This window comes from Paroedura picta, chromosome 3 (assembly GCF_049243985.1).
Source record: "Paroedura picta isolate Pp20150507F chromosome 3, Ppicta_v3.0, whole genome shotgun sequence".
Classification (NCBI taxonomy): Eukaryota; Metazoa; Chordata; class Lepidosauria; order Squamata; family Gekkonidae; genus Paroedura; species Paroedura picta.
In genome coordinates, this window is record NC_135371.1 from 47583111 (window position 1) to 47602881 (window position 19771).

General features: G+C 42.3%; 1 protein-coding gene across 3 annotated transcripts in view; it reads left to right on the plus strand.

The window, feature by feature from the left end:
• BICD2 (BICD cargo adaptor 2) overlaps nucleotides 1-19771 on the plus strand; it is a 111769-nt gene that overhangs the window by 46898 nt on the left and 45100 nt on the right. For all 3 annotated transcript variants that reach the window (XM_077325549.1, XM_077325551.1, XM_077325550.1), the window contains exon 2: nucleotides 12411-12623. In XM_077325549.1, the coding sequence (XP_077181664.1) occupies nucleotides 12411-12623 (213 nt within the window). The remainder of the gene's footprint in view (nucleotides 1-12410; nucleotides 12624-19771) is intronic.

Genomic DNA, 19771 nt, shown 5'->3' on the forward strand with positions numbered 1-19771 from the left:
CAAGTGTTTGATTTAGATCAAATTAAATGTAAATAATTTTTTGACATCTACAACACTGACAACATTCTGCCTCACTGGTTAAGCTGAGAGAGGCTGACCCATTTTGATATCCCTGATAGTAAAACTCGGTGGGTAGTTTTGGATGAATCACCATTAGACCTTTTGCTAGCTGAGATCCAAAGATCTCATCTTGTGCATTTGTGCTGGAATCTGTGTTTTGTATTAGCTGTAGAAGTTTGGTCAGCTGCCTTGATGAACACATGTTTGTCAGAAACATGCTTTGCTTGCAAGTAGATGTGAAACTTTGACTCTCCCCCTCAATTTCAGTTGTGTGTCTGAATGTTAAAAGTAATCTGTGTCTCAGCGCATGGATGAATAAAGTGGCCTATCAGTTTTGGTGTTCTTTGGCCAAGAGTTACTTTCCCTTTGTATTCAGTGTGGATACCTTGTTTTCATGTTCCCATCCAACAGGATGTTTCTGACAATATCTTTTTCTTCTATGCAAGTATTCACTCCCCAATTAAGTATCCATACTTGTAGCCTTAGAAGGCTAGCTCAAGGAGTGCTAACATAGATAAGGTAACGAACTGCAGATGTCTCCCATTAACTGTTTTGAGAATTAGGTTTTGCTAGATGAAGTCAGTCAGACCTAGGATTGGCTCTTTTAGACCTAGGATTGGCTCTTCTCGAGTCGTCTGCCTTGACATCAGTAATTCTATTGGCTTATTAATTAACTGGCAAATGAACCTGATTGGCTTTTGTGTTTAGAATCCCTTGTGGGATGAATCCATAAAGAAATTCAATTTGTACCCTGTTGTATGCTGAATGTGGTTTGACCATTCTGAACCTTTGGGCTCTGGAGTTTGAAAATGCCCGTGAACTTTTTCATTCCTTCTTAAAGTGAGTATAATGTATTAGATAGTGATGTTTCACAATGTTCTTATTTTCTGTTTTGTTTAGTTTATCATCTTACCTGTGTGCACCTTAATAAAAATCAAAATAATTAAAAAAACTATTGTCTGCTTCTTAGAACAAGCTAAGTGGTAACCTGTGCCTTTCCCCTGTGTCACTCTACTGTTCTGTTTTTTAGTCTCTTAGCTCTGGACAGAGTTAAGATGCCTGTTAATGTCCCTGATAGGCCTCAAGACTGCCTTTGGGTCTTGAAAGCTTAGGGACCCATTCAGAGGTGGTGGCAGACCTACCTAATGGGGTATATGGTATCCAGTGCCTTGGTTTTTGTAATCTTGTTTGTTCCATCTCATGGATGCTCCCTTATTTGGGGCCTGAGGACTTGGCCCTGGCTAAGCGGAGTGTAATCACATTCACCAATGGTCAGGAAAGCAGGACTAGACTCTTAAACTTCCTGTTTTCCAGGTGGGAGTTGTCCTGATTCAATTTGCTTCCTGCTTGGTTAGGAAGTGCAGCTCTGGAGCAGGAAGAGGGTGGTCCAGCACCAGCATTAAGCCTTAGAGGCTTTGGAGAGACATAAAATATGAATTAACCTCTGAAAATGAGAGAGTCTAGCCCAGAATAACCTAGGAAGACTGCTGAGCCCAAACCAAAAATGCATTAACAATGCACAATAAAAAGGCATAAAATGGCTCCTTGAGCTCAAATAGCTCTTTTGGCTGCCAGTTTGACCCTGAAGGGCTAGATTGGCATGCAAGGCTTCTTGGCTGAACACTCGCTGAACTGGAGGGGCTGCTTGACCACCAAAGTGGATCCTCAGGAAGTAAGGTGCTATCTCCCCTGCTTCAGATTTTTTGGGCAGGTGATAGACTTGCCCAGCTGAGATAATGGAATCTTTGAAAGAGAGCCATGAAACAGGAGCTGCAAGGCATGCAAGAGCACTCTTTTCCCACCTCATCTCAAGGATCCAAGTGATCCAAGCAAGTGGTTTAGGCATAGGGAGGACGCACTTAATCTTATTGGGACCCTTGTCCTTAGTGGCTCACCAAGTTGACCTACAAAGCCATTTCTTTCACTGCCACCCATGCCATGGTAACCTCTCTTCCTTATGCCCTCATCCCAGTCAACCCAAGGAAAGAGAGTAGCATATTTCAGGCCCCAATTTACAGAATTTATCCGAAAGATGGATTCTTGTTTCATTTTGTTAACAGCCCCACATAAGGGAAGAGGATTCCAGATTGGTCATCAGGTATGCCATTTGACAGAGCATCTCTCATGTCTTACAAGGCAAACAGCATTCTGGTTCACAGGATCACAGACCACTCAGTGAGCAGTGCAGCCGTCCATCATCAAGCCTCAGTGGAGGAAGTATGCAAGATGACAACAAGGTCTTCAGTCTCAGTCATAGACACTACAACTGAATTCTTTTCTCTTGGTTGAAGCTGCTTTCAAGCATAGAATGCTGCAGGATATGGTAGAAGATAACCCAATTCCCTCTAGGACACTTCTATTGGAAGTCCCATTCCAAGAAGATAACCCAATTCCCTCTAGGACACTTCTATTGGAACTCCCATTCCATGAAGATAACCCAATTCCCTCTAGGACACTTCTATTGGAAGTCCCATTCCATGAAGATAACCCAATTCCCTCTAGGACACTTCTATTGGAACTCCCATTCCATGAAGATAACCCAATTCCCTCTAGGACACTTCTATTGGAAGTCCCATTCCAACCTCCTCAGAGTGAGAATGTGTCCTTGGATATTCATAGTGAGGGTTTCTTCTACTTTGAGGTTAGGAGGGCATTTTGTCCCACCCCAAACAAAACCCCAAACCCAGAAAGACCATCTAGGAAAGCAGGATCCTGAGCCTGACGAATCCAATGGGATCAAGCTGCAGGGGAAGATGCATGTTGGTTCTAACCCTTCCCTAACCCTACACATTGTTTCTTCTCTATCATCTGTTATGTTTCCTTTCTGTTCTATTCCTTCCTGTTCCTGGGATCATTAACTCATGAAGTACCCAAGTTGAACCAGGTCTACGCCCACCTGGAGATAGAAAGTTGAAGAGTTTAGTATCCAAGCTTTTGTTATCCCACCAATGGAAAGGGGCTTGCAGCTTTCAAAGAGGTTATGGCACTGAGACTAATTCAGTCAAGATGCCTTGACTTGCTGCTTCTGGCAGGCCTCAGTTCTGAAGAAATGTATGGCTGAAGCCCTCTTGAAATTGCTTGTGCAAAGGATTGTAATTTGTGCCATACCTCACCTTGAAATCTTGCATAGTTCAGTATAGGAAACCTCTTTATCTGAATGTTTGCTACTTTTGAAACAATTTGTAATCAGTAAAAGACATACAAATTAATTACCTATTTTTCACAATTAAATCCATTCATTTGTTTTGAGAGAATGTTTGCAAACTGCAGGATTCCTGATTTCAGAAGGGTTTGGTCTAAACCTTAATTTGACTTGAAATTTCACCAAGTTTGATCTATGTGATTTTGGCTTTATGAAAGTGGATATTTACATCAAACTGAATTTTCCATTAGATACTTAATGCTTGAATGGCATTACTTACTATGGGCACATGAAATGTACACAGCCCTGATTATAAACTAGATAGTTCATCAAAATTTAGTATATATCTTTCCTAAAAGCACATACTCTTACTTAGAATTTGAAATCCAGGGAAAATTAGATACTATGACTATGCTAAAACTTGTTATGCTTTTGTGTGTGATGAAAAGAAAATAACTTTCAGTTCAAATTGAGCAGCTGTTGTGTATTGTTAACACATATTATTATAATCATGTTTATGAGTCACTGATATTTAAAATGCATCAAAGCTGCTGTGAGCTGAATAAGGCCGTCTAAACTAGATTCCAAAGTTATGGGATTGGATCTAAATGAGGATTCCCATGAACAGGAGAGGGGGTGATTTTTGCTGATCTTGCCTTCCCCTTTTATACCTCTGACTCCCCCCTCATGCTGTTCCTGGAGGTCCCCATCTCCCCCAGGAATAGTACTGTGGGCTGCCCTAGGATGGAATCCCATGAAAGTTGGCTGTGCTGATGGAAATCCCTTATGTCAGTGGAAATGTTGTGTGGGATCAAAATTGCAATTAGCCCAAACAAATATTGGTGTGGTTTTATTACATCTGTCCCTCAGAGCTAAAAGCTTGCTTCAAAACAAAATGTAGGCCTGACTCAGCCTCATGGTGTTGTTACGATAAGTTGTGATTACTAGCAGGGTAGATGCACACCTCTCTCTCTCTCTAATTATATATATTCACACACATACACAAAGTATACATGGGAAATCCTTAATTTTTGCTTTTAGTTTCCAGCTCTTGCCAATGCCTTATACCTCTGGCTGTCTCTCATTCTCCGCCAAGCCATCTGTCATGCTCACCTTTCCTGTTTGACTGCACATTTAAATGAATAAATGTTTTGTAGGGACAGCTGCATTCAGAAAACTTTGGCTGCAGCTATTTCCCTTTGTACTGAGATCCTGAACTGCACTGGAGTGCATGTCCAGGAGCTGTATCATTATAATGTGAATCAATTTAGGAGCAGGCAAGAGTTACCTGAAATATATGGCTGCAGCCTCTCTACATCTCTTCCCCATATCACCTTGTAAAATCTTGTAAAAAGTAGCCTTGTAAAAAGTAGCCATGTGATGTGTTGACATTTCCCTGTCTCAAGAGAAGCTCTTGAATACAATGATGATGTATCTAATGTCTGTTTCAGTTAGGCAGTAGAGGCATGCAAAATATTGGCATATCCCGAAATTCCTGAATCCCAGTAGAGTTATGGTATTGGGATTCAGCAACTAATTGGGAATGCCTAATTTTTTTTTACTCCAAGGGACTGAGATCCCTTTTAACGCCTCAAAAGTCTGAGTGTACTCAAAGCTGGGAAGTTGTACAGCTTGGAGTGAACTGACACTAAGGAAGTTAAATGGAGCAGCCCTTTAACCTGCCTGAGAGTCACAGACTTCACTATGGGGAAGTCTGAATCCAAGGCACTCAAAGGGATTGATTCATTTAACTGTTTTAAAGCATGTTCTCTCCAGGCCTGGGAACTTGCCAGCTTGGAGTGGAGAATCCGGGTGGCATGGATCTGTTGGCTCCCACGGCCCTGGCTGTTCCTGGGCTGGTTGCAAACAACAGAAGGCTGCCCCACCCAGCTCCAGAGGCTTCTGCCGCCCAAGGGTTCTTTAAACCTTTGGGCAGCAGAAGCTGTCTGCAGGTTCTGCAAGGATCTCCCTGCCCCTTGCAGCAGATCTGAACGGGAGAGTGTCTGCTGGCAGGAGGTTTTAACTTGTTTAACTTTAGCTAGCCGATGCTGTCTCTGGGCTTTGCATGAGGCTGGCAGAGATCTCGCATGGCCTCATGCAGACTTGAAAGGATCAGCTGAGGCCGTGGAACTGAGAACTCCTGATATCACAGCAAATTGGTATAGCTGAATATTCTCGAAACTCAGATTTTATTCAGGGCAGCTATTATGTATTACTTTAATTCATTGAATATATATACTGCCCTCCCAATATGGCTCATGGATCAGCTATATTGGTAGCTGGAACAGATTCTCAAATCTGTATTTGGTTTAGGGTTTGTTTGGGTTTTTTTGGCCAAACTGCGCTGAATACACACCTCTAGTAGGCACTACCTACAGCAGCCTTTCTAAACTATTTACTGTTGAGAAACCCTTGAAACATTTGTGCCAGAAGTGGCACGATCATGCAGAATATGGTTGGGAAGCATAGCTGTGTACCTGGGGTTCCTCCCCTTCCCTCTCCCCTCCAGGCCTAACATTGGGCATTTTTGGAGGAGTGGATCGACATGACGATATATGGTCATACTACCAAATCAGTGTTTAATAAATTTACACACACACACACACATTAATCAACTTCCATTCATTTAGGAAATCCTTCAAAGGCCATCAAGCAACCCTGGTTGTGAAAGCCTGACCTAAAGATACAGGAATGAGATGTAGATTGTGTTTTTATCCCAGTTGATGTTTAGTTTGGTTCTGTGCAATGTGTACTCTGTATGGATTCACTGAAAATGATTTCATGTTAACTGTAAGCCCACATATAAATCAGAACTCCTGTTTTCTACAACTTTATAATCTATGACCTTGTCTTCGGATTTTTTTTTAGCGTATTCTATGTAAAATTGCATAGAACTTGTTACTATATGAATACTCTTTTATGTTCCTCCTACCACATGTTTAGGAGACATAGCTAGAAGATGTTTTATCATTTGTATTGTGACATGCCCCCATGTGTATAAAAAAAATTCCTTCCCTTTAATTTATAAAACCCATTTCTATTGTATTGAATGCCTTGAAGAATTTCAGAGGCAGTGTTGTGAGGCAGTGTCAGTTTTTAATAATCCTTAGCAGAGGTTTCTTTGGGGGGATAGAGGGAAGCAGAATTGGAATGCGAGGATGTGTCATCCATGTCTACTTGGTGCAGTTAGTCTGACTTTAATCCACAAATGATTTCTTCCTGACATGCAGTATAACAGAGGAAAGAAATCTGCATATGGCAGACTGTCTGAGCACTGCCCTGTCAAGAAACACATCAGTAACATACAATGTCACAGCGGGACACATAATGTATTCCTAATTAGTCTTTAATTGTCATGCAAGAAATCTGATTAAAATGAGCTAGCAGGAGGCTAGCAAATTGTTGGAAAAACCCTCCCCATTTAATGTCTTAAAATGTTATTTAATTACAGTACTGTGTTAAATACATTGCACGCCTATAATATTTTAACTTGTGTTAACTTCCCATGGCTTTTTGCAGCTTTAGAGCCAATGGCCTCAAATTGGCAGGCTCTTTATGTGCCAAGTTAATTTTGCTTACCTGAAATGCTCTTCCACATCAAAAAGCTATCAGCTTCATAATTCATTAGTTTGATTAACAGCTAAAGAAATATGTGGACATGTGTGCTGATCTCAAACAAAGACTAATAACAGGGCATTATTTGTTTATTATTGGCTTATTTAAAATACTCATAACCTACCTATCCATATCTGTCTGTCTGTCAGGCATCTCATCTCACAAAAATATTATATTGTTATACTGTTATATTATATTGTTATACTGTTACAACCACTGTTATTAATATTATTGTATGATTATTAACGAAGATTGCTTCATGTATGGTTCATAAGTTCAATGTAAACCGCCCTGAGCCTCCGGGGAGGGCGGTATATAAATATAATAAATAAATAAGAATTCTAAAAAACAGAATAATAAATTATAATAATGTCTTAAAGTCAATGCAAAGTCATGAAAAGCTTGGATCATTTTGTAACTGATGATCTGAAACTCCATACAGGGAAACTGCCAAATAAGTACAGGCATTGGTTGGGCCATTATTATTTTCTTCTTTTTATCCTTTAGCTGGTGATTAGTGGAGCAGATTGTCCTCTCAGCCAATATGCTGCTGTAGGTGCCGCTGGGTATTTTGCCTTGTTTATAATATGTTTCCACTCTTGGGGATTGGTGGCAGTCGTTTTGGCCAGTGGTCCTAAACCCCCGGTCTGGGGACCGGTGCCGGTCTGTACATCAGTCGGTACCGGGCCGCGGCTCGTCCTTGTCCTCCTCCCCAGCTGTTGCCTCAGCGGCTGCCCTGCCACTCTACCCCTGAGTCACCTTTGGTGCTCTCCAGCGGCCGCCATGGCTGGGGCTCCCCCTGTGCATGGCACTGTACAGCTGCTGCTGGCAGTGACCCCAGTGGGTGGCGGGAAGTCAGGGGCGCTGGTGGGAAAGCAAGTGGAGCAGGGGCTCAGGCGGCAGCGGTAACATGCCTCGGCCAAAGACTACCCCCCCCCCCGGGCCTCAGTAAAATTGTCAAGCGTTGACCGGTCCCCGGTGATAAAAAGGTTGGGGACCACTGGTTTTGGCCACATGGATATTCCATTGCTGGTTTCTAAGGTCTTCCTCGATCTGTTTAATCCTTATTTTAGCTACCACATCCATGTACCAGAATCTTTTCCATCTTTTCTCTTCCCTTGCTAGAGACAGAGGTGGAAATGAAGGAAGAGTAGGATAGTAAATGGGCTGCCATATTTCCTGCCTCTTTGGTAGAGCAGATGTAGGTACTCTGTCACTGCCAAAGCAAAGTTTTGTTTCTACAGTAGATTTGGGGAAAGCCCTTGGGTGCAGACACCTTCCATTGTAGAGAATGGATAAGGTAGACTGAGTTTGGATCTGGCTGTAGAATGTATTTGGGTGATATGCATCTGTACCTCATGTCTGCATGAAGCTGTAGAAAAGCCCATGTAGAAAAATGCCCTCCACCAGTGCTTTATTAATTGGAGCTACATTTTACACATGCTGAAAAGGCTGCAAGTCTGGTAAAACTTCAGGAGATAAATTATCTCCCTCCCAAGCTCAGAGTACTCTATAGCTTTGTTATGCAAATAGATCTTGCCAAGTGAATATCAGAAAGTTTATGTCTCATACTTTGCTGGAATATCATCCCTAAAGGGGCAGAGACTAGGGTCCTTTCTGCACACATTGGTTAATGCATTTTCAAAGCACTTTAAAAGCAGATTTTCCTGTTCTGCACAGGAAAATCCATCTGCAAAAGTACATTGAAAGCGCATTATCCTATATGTGCGGAATGTGCCTAGGACAACCAAAAGGCTAGAGCAGCGGCCCCCAACCTTTGTAAGGGGGTGAGGGGGGGGAGACAGCAGCTCGGGCATGCATGGCAGCTCTGTGCTAACGCGCATATGCGGAGCTTCCGCACGCGTTTGCACCCACCGGCGTGCCACATCTCCCCCCCCCTGCAGTGAAAAGCTCAAGGCTTGGTGAGGTTCTCACTGCGGTGGGGGGAGAGGGTGGCGTGGCTGCTGGCGGCCTGGTATCAGGTCTCAGACTGTGGGTTGATGACACCCGGGCTAGAGCATAAGACCAGGACTGATCACAGGGACTCCCAATAGGGGAGGCACAAACCATGCAGTCCTAAACTGTTTGCCTTGGGATCCCATCTTGCTCATGTGTCAAGGGACAATGGTAATATCCTTCTTCTGAGAATCAAGGTAATGAAAGGTTTTTAAATGGTACAGCGTCAGGTGTTACTAGCCTATCCTAATTAAATGTCTTTGAATTCAGGGTCGAGAAGATTGAGCGTATCCACCTTTTCTTTTTATTCTTGCTCTTCCTGATGCTTGAACAGCCCATGTATACTTCTTGATTTTTGTTTATTCTTACATTTTGAATTTGTGAAGCCTGATCTCTGTAAACACATCGTGCCTGTCTGGTTCTGTTTTCCAAAGAGCAGTGAAAGAGAGGGACAGGAGGCATGCTTTCAACTTCCGAAGCATAGAAGTTTGACAGATCATCCCTGTTCTACCTAGTTCAGCAAAGCTGGAGATGCGGCATCTCGGAGGAATGCAGAGTGCTGGATGTACAAATCCATGCAGCAGGAGATACAGTTTCAGATTGGTTGACAGCATCCATTACTACCCATAGAAAAGATGCTCCTTGAGAATAAGGGACCCAAGACAGGGATCCGAGATGGCTGCAGGGTTTTTCAAAGCTCCCAGGACCCAAGGGAATGGGGCTTTAAAGACCATTCCTTCACACAACCGATCTGCTCTAATTTATAACAATTTAATAATCGGTTAGTTCCGGATCAGTCTTCTGCAGAGGGGCAGACTTTACAAAAAGATTATAAACCTACCAAAGTAACTTGCTTTGTGAATAGGAATGCAGTGTGTGTGCATGTATGGATGCACCATGCAGAAATCAAAGTTGTTAACTTGTACAGTTGGATAAAACACCCTGTGGGAACTATCAGTTGCATAATTGCTTATTATGCAAATAATCAGAACATGGAATAATAATTATGAGATCTGTTTAAATTGCTGCAAGTAATTTGGCGCGCAGCATATGCAATTGAAAGGAAGAATAGGTTAGTGAAAGTCTTAAGAAGAATCGCTTGTCATGGCAGCAGTTCTTAACAAGTTGAAATGGGACAATACAAATGAGACAAGAAACTGCTTTTGTGAAGTATATGATGTACGAGAGTAAATGAAGAGTCAAAGGTGCAAACAGCATGGTCTCTTTGAGTCTGGAATTGCTGGTGCCAATAACCAAGGGAGAAATCTTTTTAATTTTCTACATTGACTTTATAATAAAAGAAGCTGTATTTTTTCATAATGGGTTATGCATGGGGGCAATTTTCATACAGATAGATATTCACAGGAGTAACTGACAAGACTAAGACATCCTGGATATACTTTGAAGTGGAGATGTGGAAAGAAAGAGAGATGGCCTGACATGGAACACCAAACATGGACGGACTGTGTTTTTACAGTGAGACATATGTTGCCATAAGAGCCTCTTGTGGCGCAGAGTGGTAAGGCAGCCGTCTGACAGCTTTGCCCATGAGGCTGGGAGTTCAATCCCAGCAGCCGGCTCAAGGTTGACTCAGCCTTCCATCCTTCCGAGGTCGGTAAAATGAGTACCCAGCTTGCTGGGGGGTAAACGGTAATGACTGGGGAAGGCACTGGCAAACCACCCCGTATTGAGTCTGCCAAGAAAACGCTAGAGGGTGTGTCACCCCAAAGGTCAGACATGACTCGGTGCTTGCACAGGGGATACCTTTACCTTTTACCTTTTATATGTTGCCATACCGTGTGTGGTTTGAGTATGTGTATCTGGATAAGCTATTTACAGTGGGAGTGACGGTGGGGAGACCTTTGAAACTCCACTGAGTTTCAAAACCAGTTTGTAATGCTCCACCAGCCCCACTATATATGCCTGGCATGGAGGAGGAAGGGGAGGCTGACTAGATAGGAGGCCAAAACATCTGTCTCTCTAGAAGCTATAGAGAAGACATGTTTTGCCATGCTGAATGAGTGACTCCTCATTTTATTTTTAGTGAAAATTGGAACTTTATTATCCATATTGTTCCGTGCAACATAGCTGATGGTTAGAGCTATTTCTGTACCGCCTTCCTTATATGTTCTGCATAGAGAACACCCCACATTCAATTCCTCTCATCTGTTAAAGGATCTGAGATAATGTGGTCTTCTCTGCCACAGACCCTAGATGATCTTGAACAAGATAGACCAAAAGGTCTCACTTGGTGTTCGACAGGTTTAAAGATTTCTATTGTGAATAATAAAGGTAGTCTCATGAAGGAATACTTTTTTCCTTCAAAGCTATTAATATTCATTATTTGGCACCTAATATATATATGGTGTGCTGTGGAGAAGCTTTTTCAGGTTTTGCTGTCTCTTTGTTATTGAGATCTTGCGTATTAGGCTTTTTAAGCAGCTTTGTGGAGTAGAAATTCATTTGACAAGGACTTGCACAGATGGTGTTTTATGTTCTGCCTGAAATGTGAGGCTTTTTAATTTCCCTTGGGACTGCACTCTGACCCTCTCCAGAATATACTCAATGGGTGCTTGTCTCTGGTTTCTCTGATTTGCTTATCTGAATTTGAGTTTGATCTGATAGGAGTGATAAGTGGGTGCCTTGAATACAAGATGGCGTGGACACATCCCGTCATTAGTTTCAGTCCTGCTTTTTCCATAATTACTGCATCAGCAAATGTCTCCTTATCTAATATGCCAAAGTAATGGAATCCTCAGGCCTACTCCTTATATGTTGGAAATAAATATACTTCTGCGATGACAGGTACCGTCTGAAGGCTTGTAACATAAATGGTGAATGGAAAAATTGGTAGACGAAATTTCTTGAAAGGAAGAGGAGATGCAGGTTTTGCCCTTGACCTGATTAAAAAGCGTAGCATTAGAATTAGCTGTTTTTCTTTCTATGAAAACATGTCTCGATAAGAAGTGGCATGTTGAGCCTGTCAGTTCATCTGGAAGAAGTAAGCCCATCTTGGAAGGGACAAGGCTGCAGTGAACTACAAGATAGCATTCATTAATCTAATTGACTTGTCCATCTGTCAAGTGGATCGGTGCAAGCAGAGGCCTATGTAAAATGTTAAACTCTTTGGTTTTATGAACATCTGTTGCCCAAAGAAGCTAGCTGCTTTTAAGAGCTAATTGTAAGTGGCCAGTGCTGCCCAGAGAGATACTGAAAAGTATAGGGTTGGCTTAATAGAAAGATACATCCATTGAATACATGGCTGCATCATTATTTGTAATGGAACCTGACCCTTCAGACCTATGTCTAGGCTAGAATTCAAAGAGCAGTCACGGTTCAGAAAATGTTGGAAATAGTAGGTATGTTTTTCTTGCATTAAACATTTAAGTTCTTTTTTGCTCAGGGGACTATTTCCCATGTTGTGTTTTTCCTTCAAAGAGATAATCTCAGTAGATAAGAAAATGTGTTTGCTGTCTTCCATGTTTAATAGAAGGCATGTCATTGCTTCTGTTTTATGTACTGAAATGTTGATGTGGTAGTCATCTTTTTCCTCTTAGCACAATACACATGTATGCAATTAAATTAGGCTTTAGTGGTGATTTCTGCATTAAAAACCTACCTCTTTACTTTTTGGCAGGCTTTTGGGCAGGCTCATACCAACCACAAGAAAGTTGCAGCAGATGGGGAGAGCAGGGAAGAGACCTTGATTCAGGAATCTGCCACAAAGGAAGAATACTATATGAAAAAAGTCATGGAGCTGCAGACAGAACTGAAACAGCTGCGGAATGTTCTTGCCAACACCCAGTCTGAAAATGAACGCTTGAATTCTGTTGCGCAGGAACTGAGAGAGGTAAGATCCTCACACAGTAGTATTCTTGAATTAAAATAATCATGTTGCATTCCCTTGACAATCCATAGCTAATTATTTGGTACACTTGCCTTAAATTACATACACCATAGAGATGATTCAAAAATACTTATGCTTAATATTTTATAACCTGCCACAGTCCCATAGGGGCCCTCAGGCTGCTATGCAGTACAGTTCTATAATGTATGTAAACATTAAAATAATTTTTAAACAATACAATAGAACATCCAGAAGTAATACATTTTTTAAAAACCATGTATACTATAGAACTAAATGAATTCAACTAGCTATCCCAAAAGCATGTCAATAACAAAAATAAATTACTGTAAGTTGATTTTTTTTTTAATGAAGAGAACAGTTTGGTGAACAGTCCTAGGTAGGGAATTAAATGGTGATGGCATTGCTGTTTAAAACATTAGATCCAGAGGTTCCTCTAAGGCAGCGGTCCCCAAACTTTTTATGGTTGAGGACCAGCTCCGGGAGTCAGGAACAGCCGGCGTCCTGGGCGCCGCGCATGTGCGCTTGTGCCCCCTGGTGGTGAAAGCGTGCATGTGCGGAGCTGCTGCGCAAGCGCGTTTTCACCACCAGGGGTGCTAATATGTATGCATGGCAGCTCCGCGCATACACGTTTGTGTCCACCGGCATGCCGGCAGCCGTGCCTGCCTCTTTCCTCCCCCCTCGCAGCAAGAAGCTAACCGGGCCACGAGCGAAGCGGCTGCTTTGGTAGTGGGATTTCCAGTGGGATTTCCCTCATTTAGCATAATGGAACCAACTTGGATTGAACCCATTCAGTGTCCACTAATAATGATACATTGTTGAGGGGGGGATTTGGGGAAGGGGCTGGGAAGTAAAAGGGGGTACTTGGAAGAGGTTGAAGAAGAATCCAGACTGAGAAGCAAATGAGGTTAATTTTCTCCATATCAAGGTACCCAGCCTCTCTAAGGCAGCACCTATTCTGAGACTTCCTAGAACCTCCCAGCAAAGAGCCAAGACAGTGGAAGGCAGTATCTTGTAAGGCAACACTCCAGGACCTGACAATTGTGAAAATACAGTAAAGAGAGCTGATTGGTTTTGAAGTTCCGTTTTGGCATTTCAGCACCAATTTTTCCTCAATATCTCAGAGAGGAAAGACCATGCCCAAAACTTTGTGGTTGAATATATCATTAAATAATGTTCAGAAAGAAGTCCTATGGAATGGAAACAAACTGGTTGTGTAGTATTTCCAAGCTAGTTAGGGGTTAGTTGTGTAGTACTTCAGAACTAACTCTGAGTGAAACATGCTGTCTTCGGGAATGTAGCATCTTCTTGTATAAGAGGATTGATATCGTCTGAATTCTACCATCATTCAGCAGTGGGAAATGGCACTGAATATATGTTGCACTGAGACTGCTGATGAAACAACTTAAACATGGAAAATTGTTAACTGAAGTGGTGGGTATATCTAGTAATCGGTCCTATCAAGGTGCAGGAAGGAGACATTTTAGGGTGGAAGGATGGAGCAGAGTTTTGGGTTTTTTAAAGTCCTAATCTAGCAGAACCATCGGAGCATGAAAGAAAGCACTGACTTCCCTTTTGCAAAAATCTTGTGGGTAAATTATGTTTATATGGTAAAGATATTTTAGAAATTTTTATGGACCTAGGCAGTTTTTTTGTGGATCAAATGGCATACTGTCACAGGTCACTTTGAACTTTTGGGTAAAAATAGGATGTTACCACAAAAAGTAAAGGCAGCAAAGTTTTGCAAGTTTTAGTACATTTGTAAGGGAAAGAGCTGTGATAAGGTTGGTTGAATTTAGACAACTAGTATCCATTTGCCCAGCTGTGAGCATAGATTCATGCAAGAGCAAAATGTCACAAATAAAATGGAAAATGTACTTTATGCTAAATTCAGGTCAGATAGTGGAATTAATTATTCATTATGAAACTTTTGTTTGGGGTTTTTCTTACTGGACTCAGTTGAATAGATAGGATTGATCATGTGATATTAAGTATTATGGGAGTTTATATAAATGGTGTAGTTAACGATTCCCTCATCCCCTTTAAAACTTGCATTTTGTATGCCCAATGCAGGCGCTTTCATTTCTGTGAGTGCTGTATTCATAACAGAAAAAAGATTTAGCAGGGGATACATGAAGCAGGAAGACTTAAACTTTTTCACAGTCAGACTCTCTGTAAAATTAAAGTGGATCACAGAATGTAATTAGCCAATACATAGCACAATACTCTTTTTTTTAAAATAAAAAGAACAAATTGCAGGACTGTAATCAAGGGGGAGTAATGTTAACTCCTGCTCTGGTTTCTCCTGTGACATGATTGCAAGGCCATTAAAACTGGAGCCAAGCTGGGCCTTCTGTAAATTGGCAATATGCTCTGGTCTCAGAATTTCCATTAGATTACTGTGCATGTTACTTCTTGTCATTGTGTTTATTTAGAAACTAGCAACAAAGCCCATTGCAACCAGGAATGCAATGGGCGCTGGGACCCAGGGGATACCGGGAGGTGCAGATCTCTCTCTGTGTCTCTTTCTCTCCCTTTCCATCTCGCTGCGTGTCTCTTGGTGTGCCTCACAGCAGGAGGCATAGCAGGTAATCAGGGCTAGTTTGTAGGAGGAAGCAGGACTGGTGTGCAGTTTGGGGCAGCTGTCTGTTTCTCTCTCTCCCTCCGTCGCAGCAGGAGCAGCTCTCTCTCTGTGTCTCTCTCCATGGCAGCAGGAGTCATAGCGGGTAATGAGGGCTCATTCTTAGGATGGAAGCAGGGCTGGTCAGCAGCTTGGGGCAGCTCTCTCTGTGTCTCTCTCTGCCTCCCTCGCAGCAGGAGAGATGAAAGGGAATGAGGGCTTGTGTTCAGTCTGGCAGGGCTCTGTGTGTCTCTCTCTGTCTCTGGTGCATTTGAGAAGAACGTGGCTAGCATCCATGGAGGGAGGGTGGGAGCTGTAGGGGCAGGGCCAATCAGCATTGCTGGCTGCACCCTGATTGGCCGTATTCCAACTTGGACAGCCAGACACGTTCCACCCCCCAGGCTGTTTCACAAATGTATAGAGGAACCATGGATAAGGATATTCCCATTGCAAAGGCATTGGTTGTTGTTGGCGCAATTGGAAATACTGGTGATACTGGTGGCTTGCAACAGGATTAGTTAGGGTTTGTTGCTGTTGGGCTTCATCAGAAATTTGGTACTTTATTTAAATTATTTAAATTTCCTTTTAAGGTCTAACTTCTTTGTGGAGCCAGCTTTCCCTCCTTAATATCTAAAAGCTTTTAATGTTAACATTGAACTTTGTTTTTATTTATTTATTTTTAAAAAGCTATCTTTTATATGAGAAATTCAGTGTCCAGTTTCAATCTGTTAGCGTTTACCTGAAAAATTGATGGGAAATATATTTATAGTCCATAGGGCTAGCCAGCCTTCAGGTGAGGCCTCCTGGAATGACAGCTGATTCCCAGGTGAAAGAAATCAGTTCCCTTGGAGGGAATGGCTGCTTTGGAGGGTGGACTTTGTGGCATTCTATCTTGCTGTGATCCCTTCCCTTCTCAAACCCTGACCTCCTTGGTCTGCACTTCCAAATTTCCCAGGAATTACCCAAGCTGGGTTTGGCAACCCTACGATGTAGTCTGCCTCTGTCACTGAGACTCAGTTCAGCTACAAAATTTAAATAATGAAATGGGAAGAGAAGATACACAATCAATGGTATTATAAGACTGTATATTACAAAGTCAGAAGACAATACAATAAAAACAGAATAAGACATGCTATATAAGAAACAGAAAAAAATGGTTTACAGAAATTAGAAAAAAATGCAGTAAGAACATACAATATATAGTGCCTACAATATACAGTACTGAAAGCTCCAATCCTTGACCCTTTATAAAAGTGTCCTGAACAATTCCTTACACATTCTGCAGAACTATAGAACTGAGTCTTCCTGGCTACCTAAGGCAAGATATTCCACAAAGTAAGAACTGCAACAGAGAATGCTTGGGTACAAGCAGCCATTTGTGAGATGGCACCTTCAGTAAACGTTGCTTAGGTGAGCACAGATAATGGATTTTACTAGGGTTGGGTGCTTTGGTGGCCGAAGCAGCCACTCATGCCCGAAGCAGCCAGTGTCGTGGGGGGGGGGGAGGTGCGGGCGTCTATATGTCAGTCGGTGCACACACACAGGCACAGAGCTCTGCGCCTGTGTGTGTAGGCACTTGGTGGCCGCACCTCCCCTCCACCCCCACAATGCAGCGCTGGCTGCTTTGGGTGCAAGCAGCCACTCAACCCTAGCTGTTACTCTTTGTTGGAGTTAAGTTCAAGCAGAGGCTGGTTCATAACTTTGTATGCCTGGGTGTCTGTTTTCTGTTGCATTTTTTAAGATATTAAATTTCTATAGTTTTAGTTGAATGGAACTTGGAAAAAGCAGAGACCCAGCTGATTAACTTGAAGCCTTTTCTTGGAGAAGATTGTGCAGCTGAAGTGCTAAAAATGAATGAGATGTGTCTTTAGGGGGCTGTTGACACCGGATGAAGTTGTCTGATCTCATCAGGATTTCCTATGAAGACATGAAAAGCTCTCTTACCCTTATATGGTGCAGAGTGGAGGTCTCTCTGTGGGGATGAAGAGAGGAAATGGAGTAAGTCCATAGTCACTCCATAGTCACTAATGAAGCTGTGATTTGATGTTGGAAGAGGTTAGGAAAGGGGAATTTGTCCTTTATGCAGTCCTAGAAGAAAGTCTCGAGGTCAGTGCAGGTGTTACATAATGTTAGGATATTGGGATGATAATCGATATGCATACCCAAATATGTACCATTTCTCAGTTTCCCCTCTGTGCTAAACTAATGTGCAATTCAGGTTGCGCTGTTCAACTTTGAATGAATAGTACCAGCAGTGCTGTGACTGACATATTCTACTCCTCAGATCAGAATCATTGTGAGTTCTGAAGGTGAGTGGAATGCTTCATCTGGTATTCCATTCCACTGTCAAGCCTTTCATGCTGCCCAATGAGGGATTCTATGCAATTTAGAAGTCTAAATGCTTTTTTGGCAATATTCTTTGGCAGAGGTCCTCAGCCTTTTTTGGCCTGGAGGCACTCTTGAAATTCTGACAGAAGATGGTGTGCACAGCCACAAAATGGCCTTTGCAGCAGGTAGAGCAAAATACGAAATGTCAGGGAGTGAGTTTATATGCAACTCTAGCAGTATTTCCTCAACATTTCAGGCAGAAGCTCTACTTAGTAGGATGCTTTTTAAAATGACTTTTAGTCATGCAGCAAACATGTGATAGCAGCTGCTGCCAAAGACATTTTCATTGAATCTGCACTGCCCATCAGACTTTGAGCGGCCACTCAGAAGCTCTGCTGTGCTGAACTTCTACCTGGTCCCGCCCACTTTCTGAAAACACTTGGCAGGCCACCAGAAAAGGTGTCAGTGGGTTCTATGTTGATCATGGCAACATGCTGGGGACCCATGTTCTATTGGCTACCATTAGCCTTCTCACAAAGGAAGCTTTTCATTAGTTATGCCCTCTCTATTTATTTGTCACAGTGTTCTTCAGCCCCGGGATTGGGACCATGAAGTGGGTCACAGAGATCACCTGCTACACTGAGAGCACTGCAGTACTACCACTTTGCTGGTACATAGGCAAACCTGCTGTTACTGCAGATATGTAATAATAACAATGCTGTTAATAGTAATAATAATAATTTCTATACTACCCCTCCCCATATGGGTTTAGGGCAGTTCACAACAATAAAACATTCAGTAGAATCAGTTACAATAATAAAATTACAATAAAATACAATTTAAAACCCATCCCCCACCTCCTTCTCGTCCTCTGCCAGCTACCTCAGACTGGAGACGACATCAAGATACGAGGAGCCAAGAAAGAGGTGGAAGGAGGCTGTCTTCAGACTTTCCTGGTCTCAGCTATAGGTCTGGTGGAAGAGTGCTATCTTCCAGGCCCTGCAGAACTTTGACAGTACCTCAAAAGGCAACTCATTCCACCAGTTTGGAGCCATGCTGGACCTTGGGGCTAGGGATCACCAGCAAATTGGTGTTTGTTGAATGTAGTGCCTTCTGGGGAACATATTGGGAGGCAGTCTTTCAGATATACAGGTCCCAGACCACATAGTGCCTTAAAGGTCAGGACCAGAACCTCCAACCTGATACAGAACTCCACCAGCAGCCAATGAAGCTGTTGGAGGGCAGGTTGGATATGAGCCCTCCATAGGGTCCCTGTGAGGTTTTGTGCTGCTGCATTTGGTATTAGCTGTACTTTCTGGCTTGGGTTTTTTTTTTCAATATATGGAAGAGAAATGTGGACTGTAGTAATGCTCTCCTGCAATGTCTTCTCCTTATGTAATACCTTTTATACATTGTTCAACCTAAGAATCTTCAACATGGTTTAAGATTACTATCCCTTTGTATCTACAAGGCAAAGGTCCATACTCTTTTAGAATTATGGTATGGCATGTTGCGTGCTGAAGGAGTTGAAGCTATACACAAAATGATTGCTGCAGCTTAACTTCAGTAACACAATGCAGATCCTTGTGCTGTGAAAGAAGCAGCTGTTGCCAAAGCAACATTTAAAAAAATCTGCAGTCAATCAAATCTCCAATTGTCAGTCAAAAGCCTTGCTGGGCAAAAGCCTTATCTAGTCCCACCCACTTCCTAAAAACATTTGGTGAGTGTCCAAAGAAGTGTCAGTGGGCACCATGTTGTGAACCCCTCCTAAATCAAAGAGTGGGGAGGCCAAGAAACCTTTTATTTTCGCAGTTGATTAAAGGAAGCTAAGAACTTTTGTGGATTAATTCATTCCACTACCAAAACAAGGTGACTGAAAAAAGTGTTCCAATTACTGTGCAAAAGCCCTAATTTCTCATGCTGAACAAAATCATACAACAATGACCACTGGAAGAGAATTAGCAGACGTTCAAGCTGGCTTTCGACAAGGGCGTGGCACTTGTGATCACATAGCAAACCAGTGCTAGATTTGGAAAAGTCATGGGAGTATCAGAAGAAAGTCTACATCTGTTTTATTGACTACAAGAAAGCTTCTGATTGTGCAGATCACAACAAATTGTGGGAAGCCCCGCAAAATTTTGGACTGCTAGTGCATACAATTAAACTGATGCAGTCGCTCTATGCA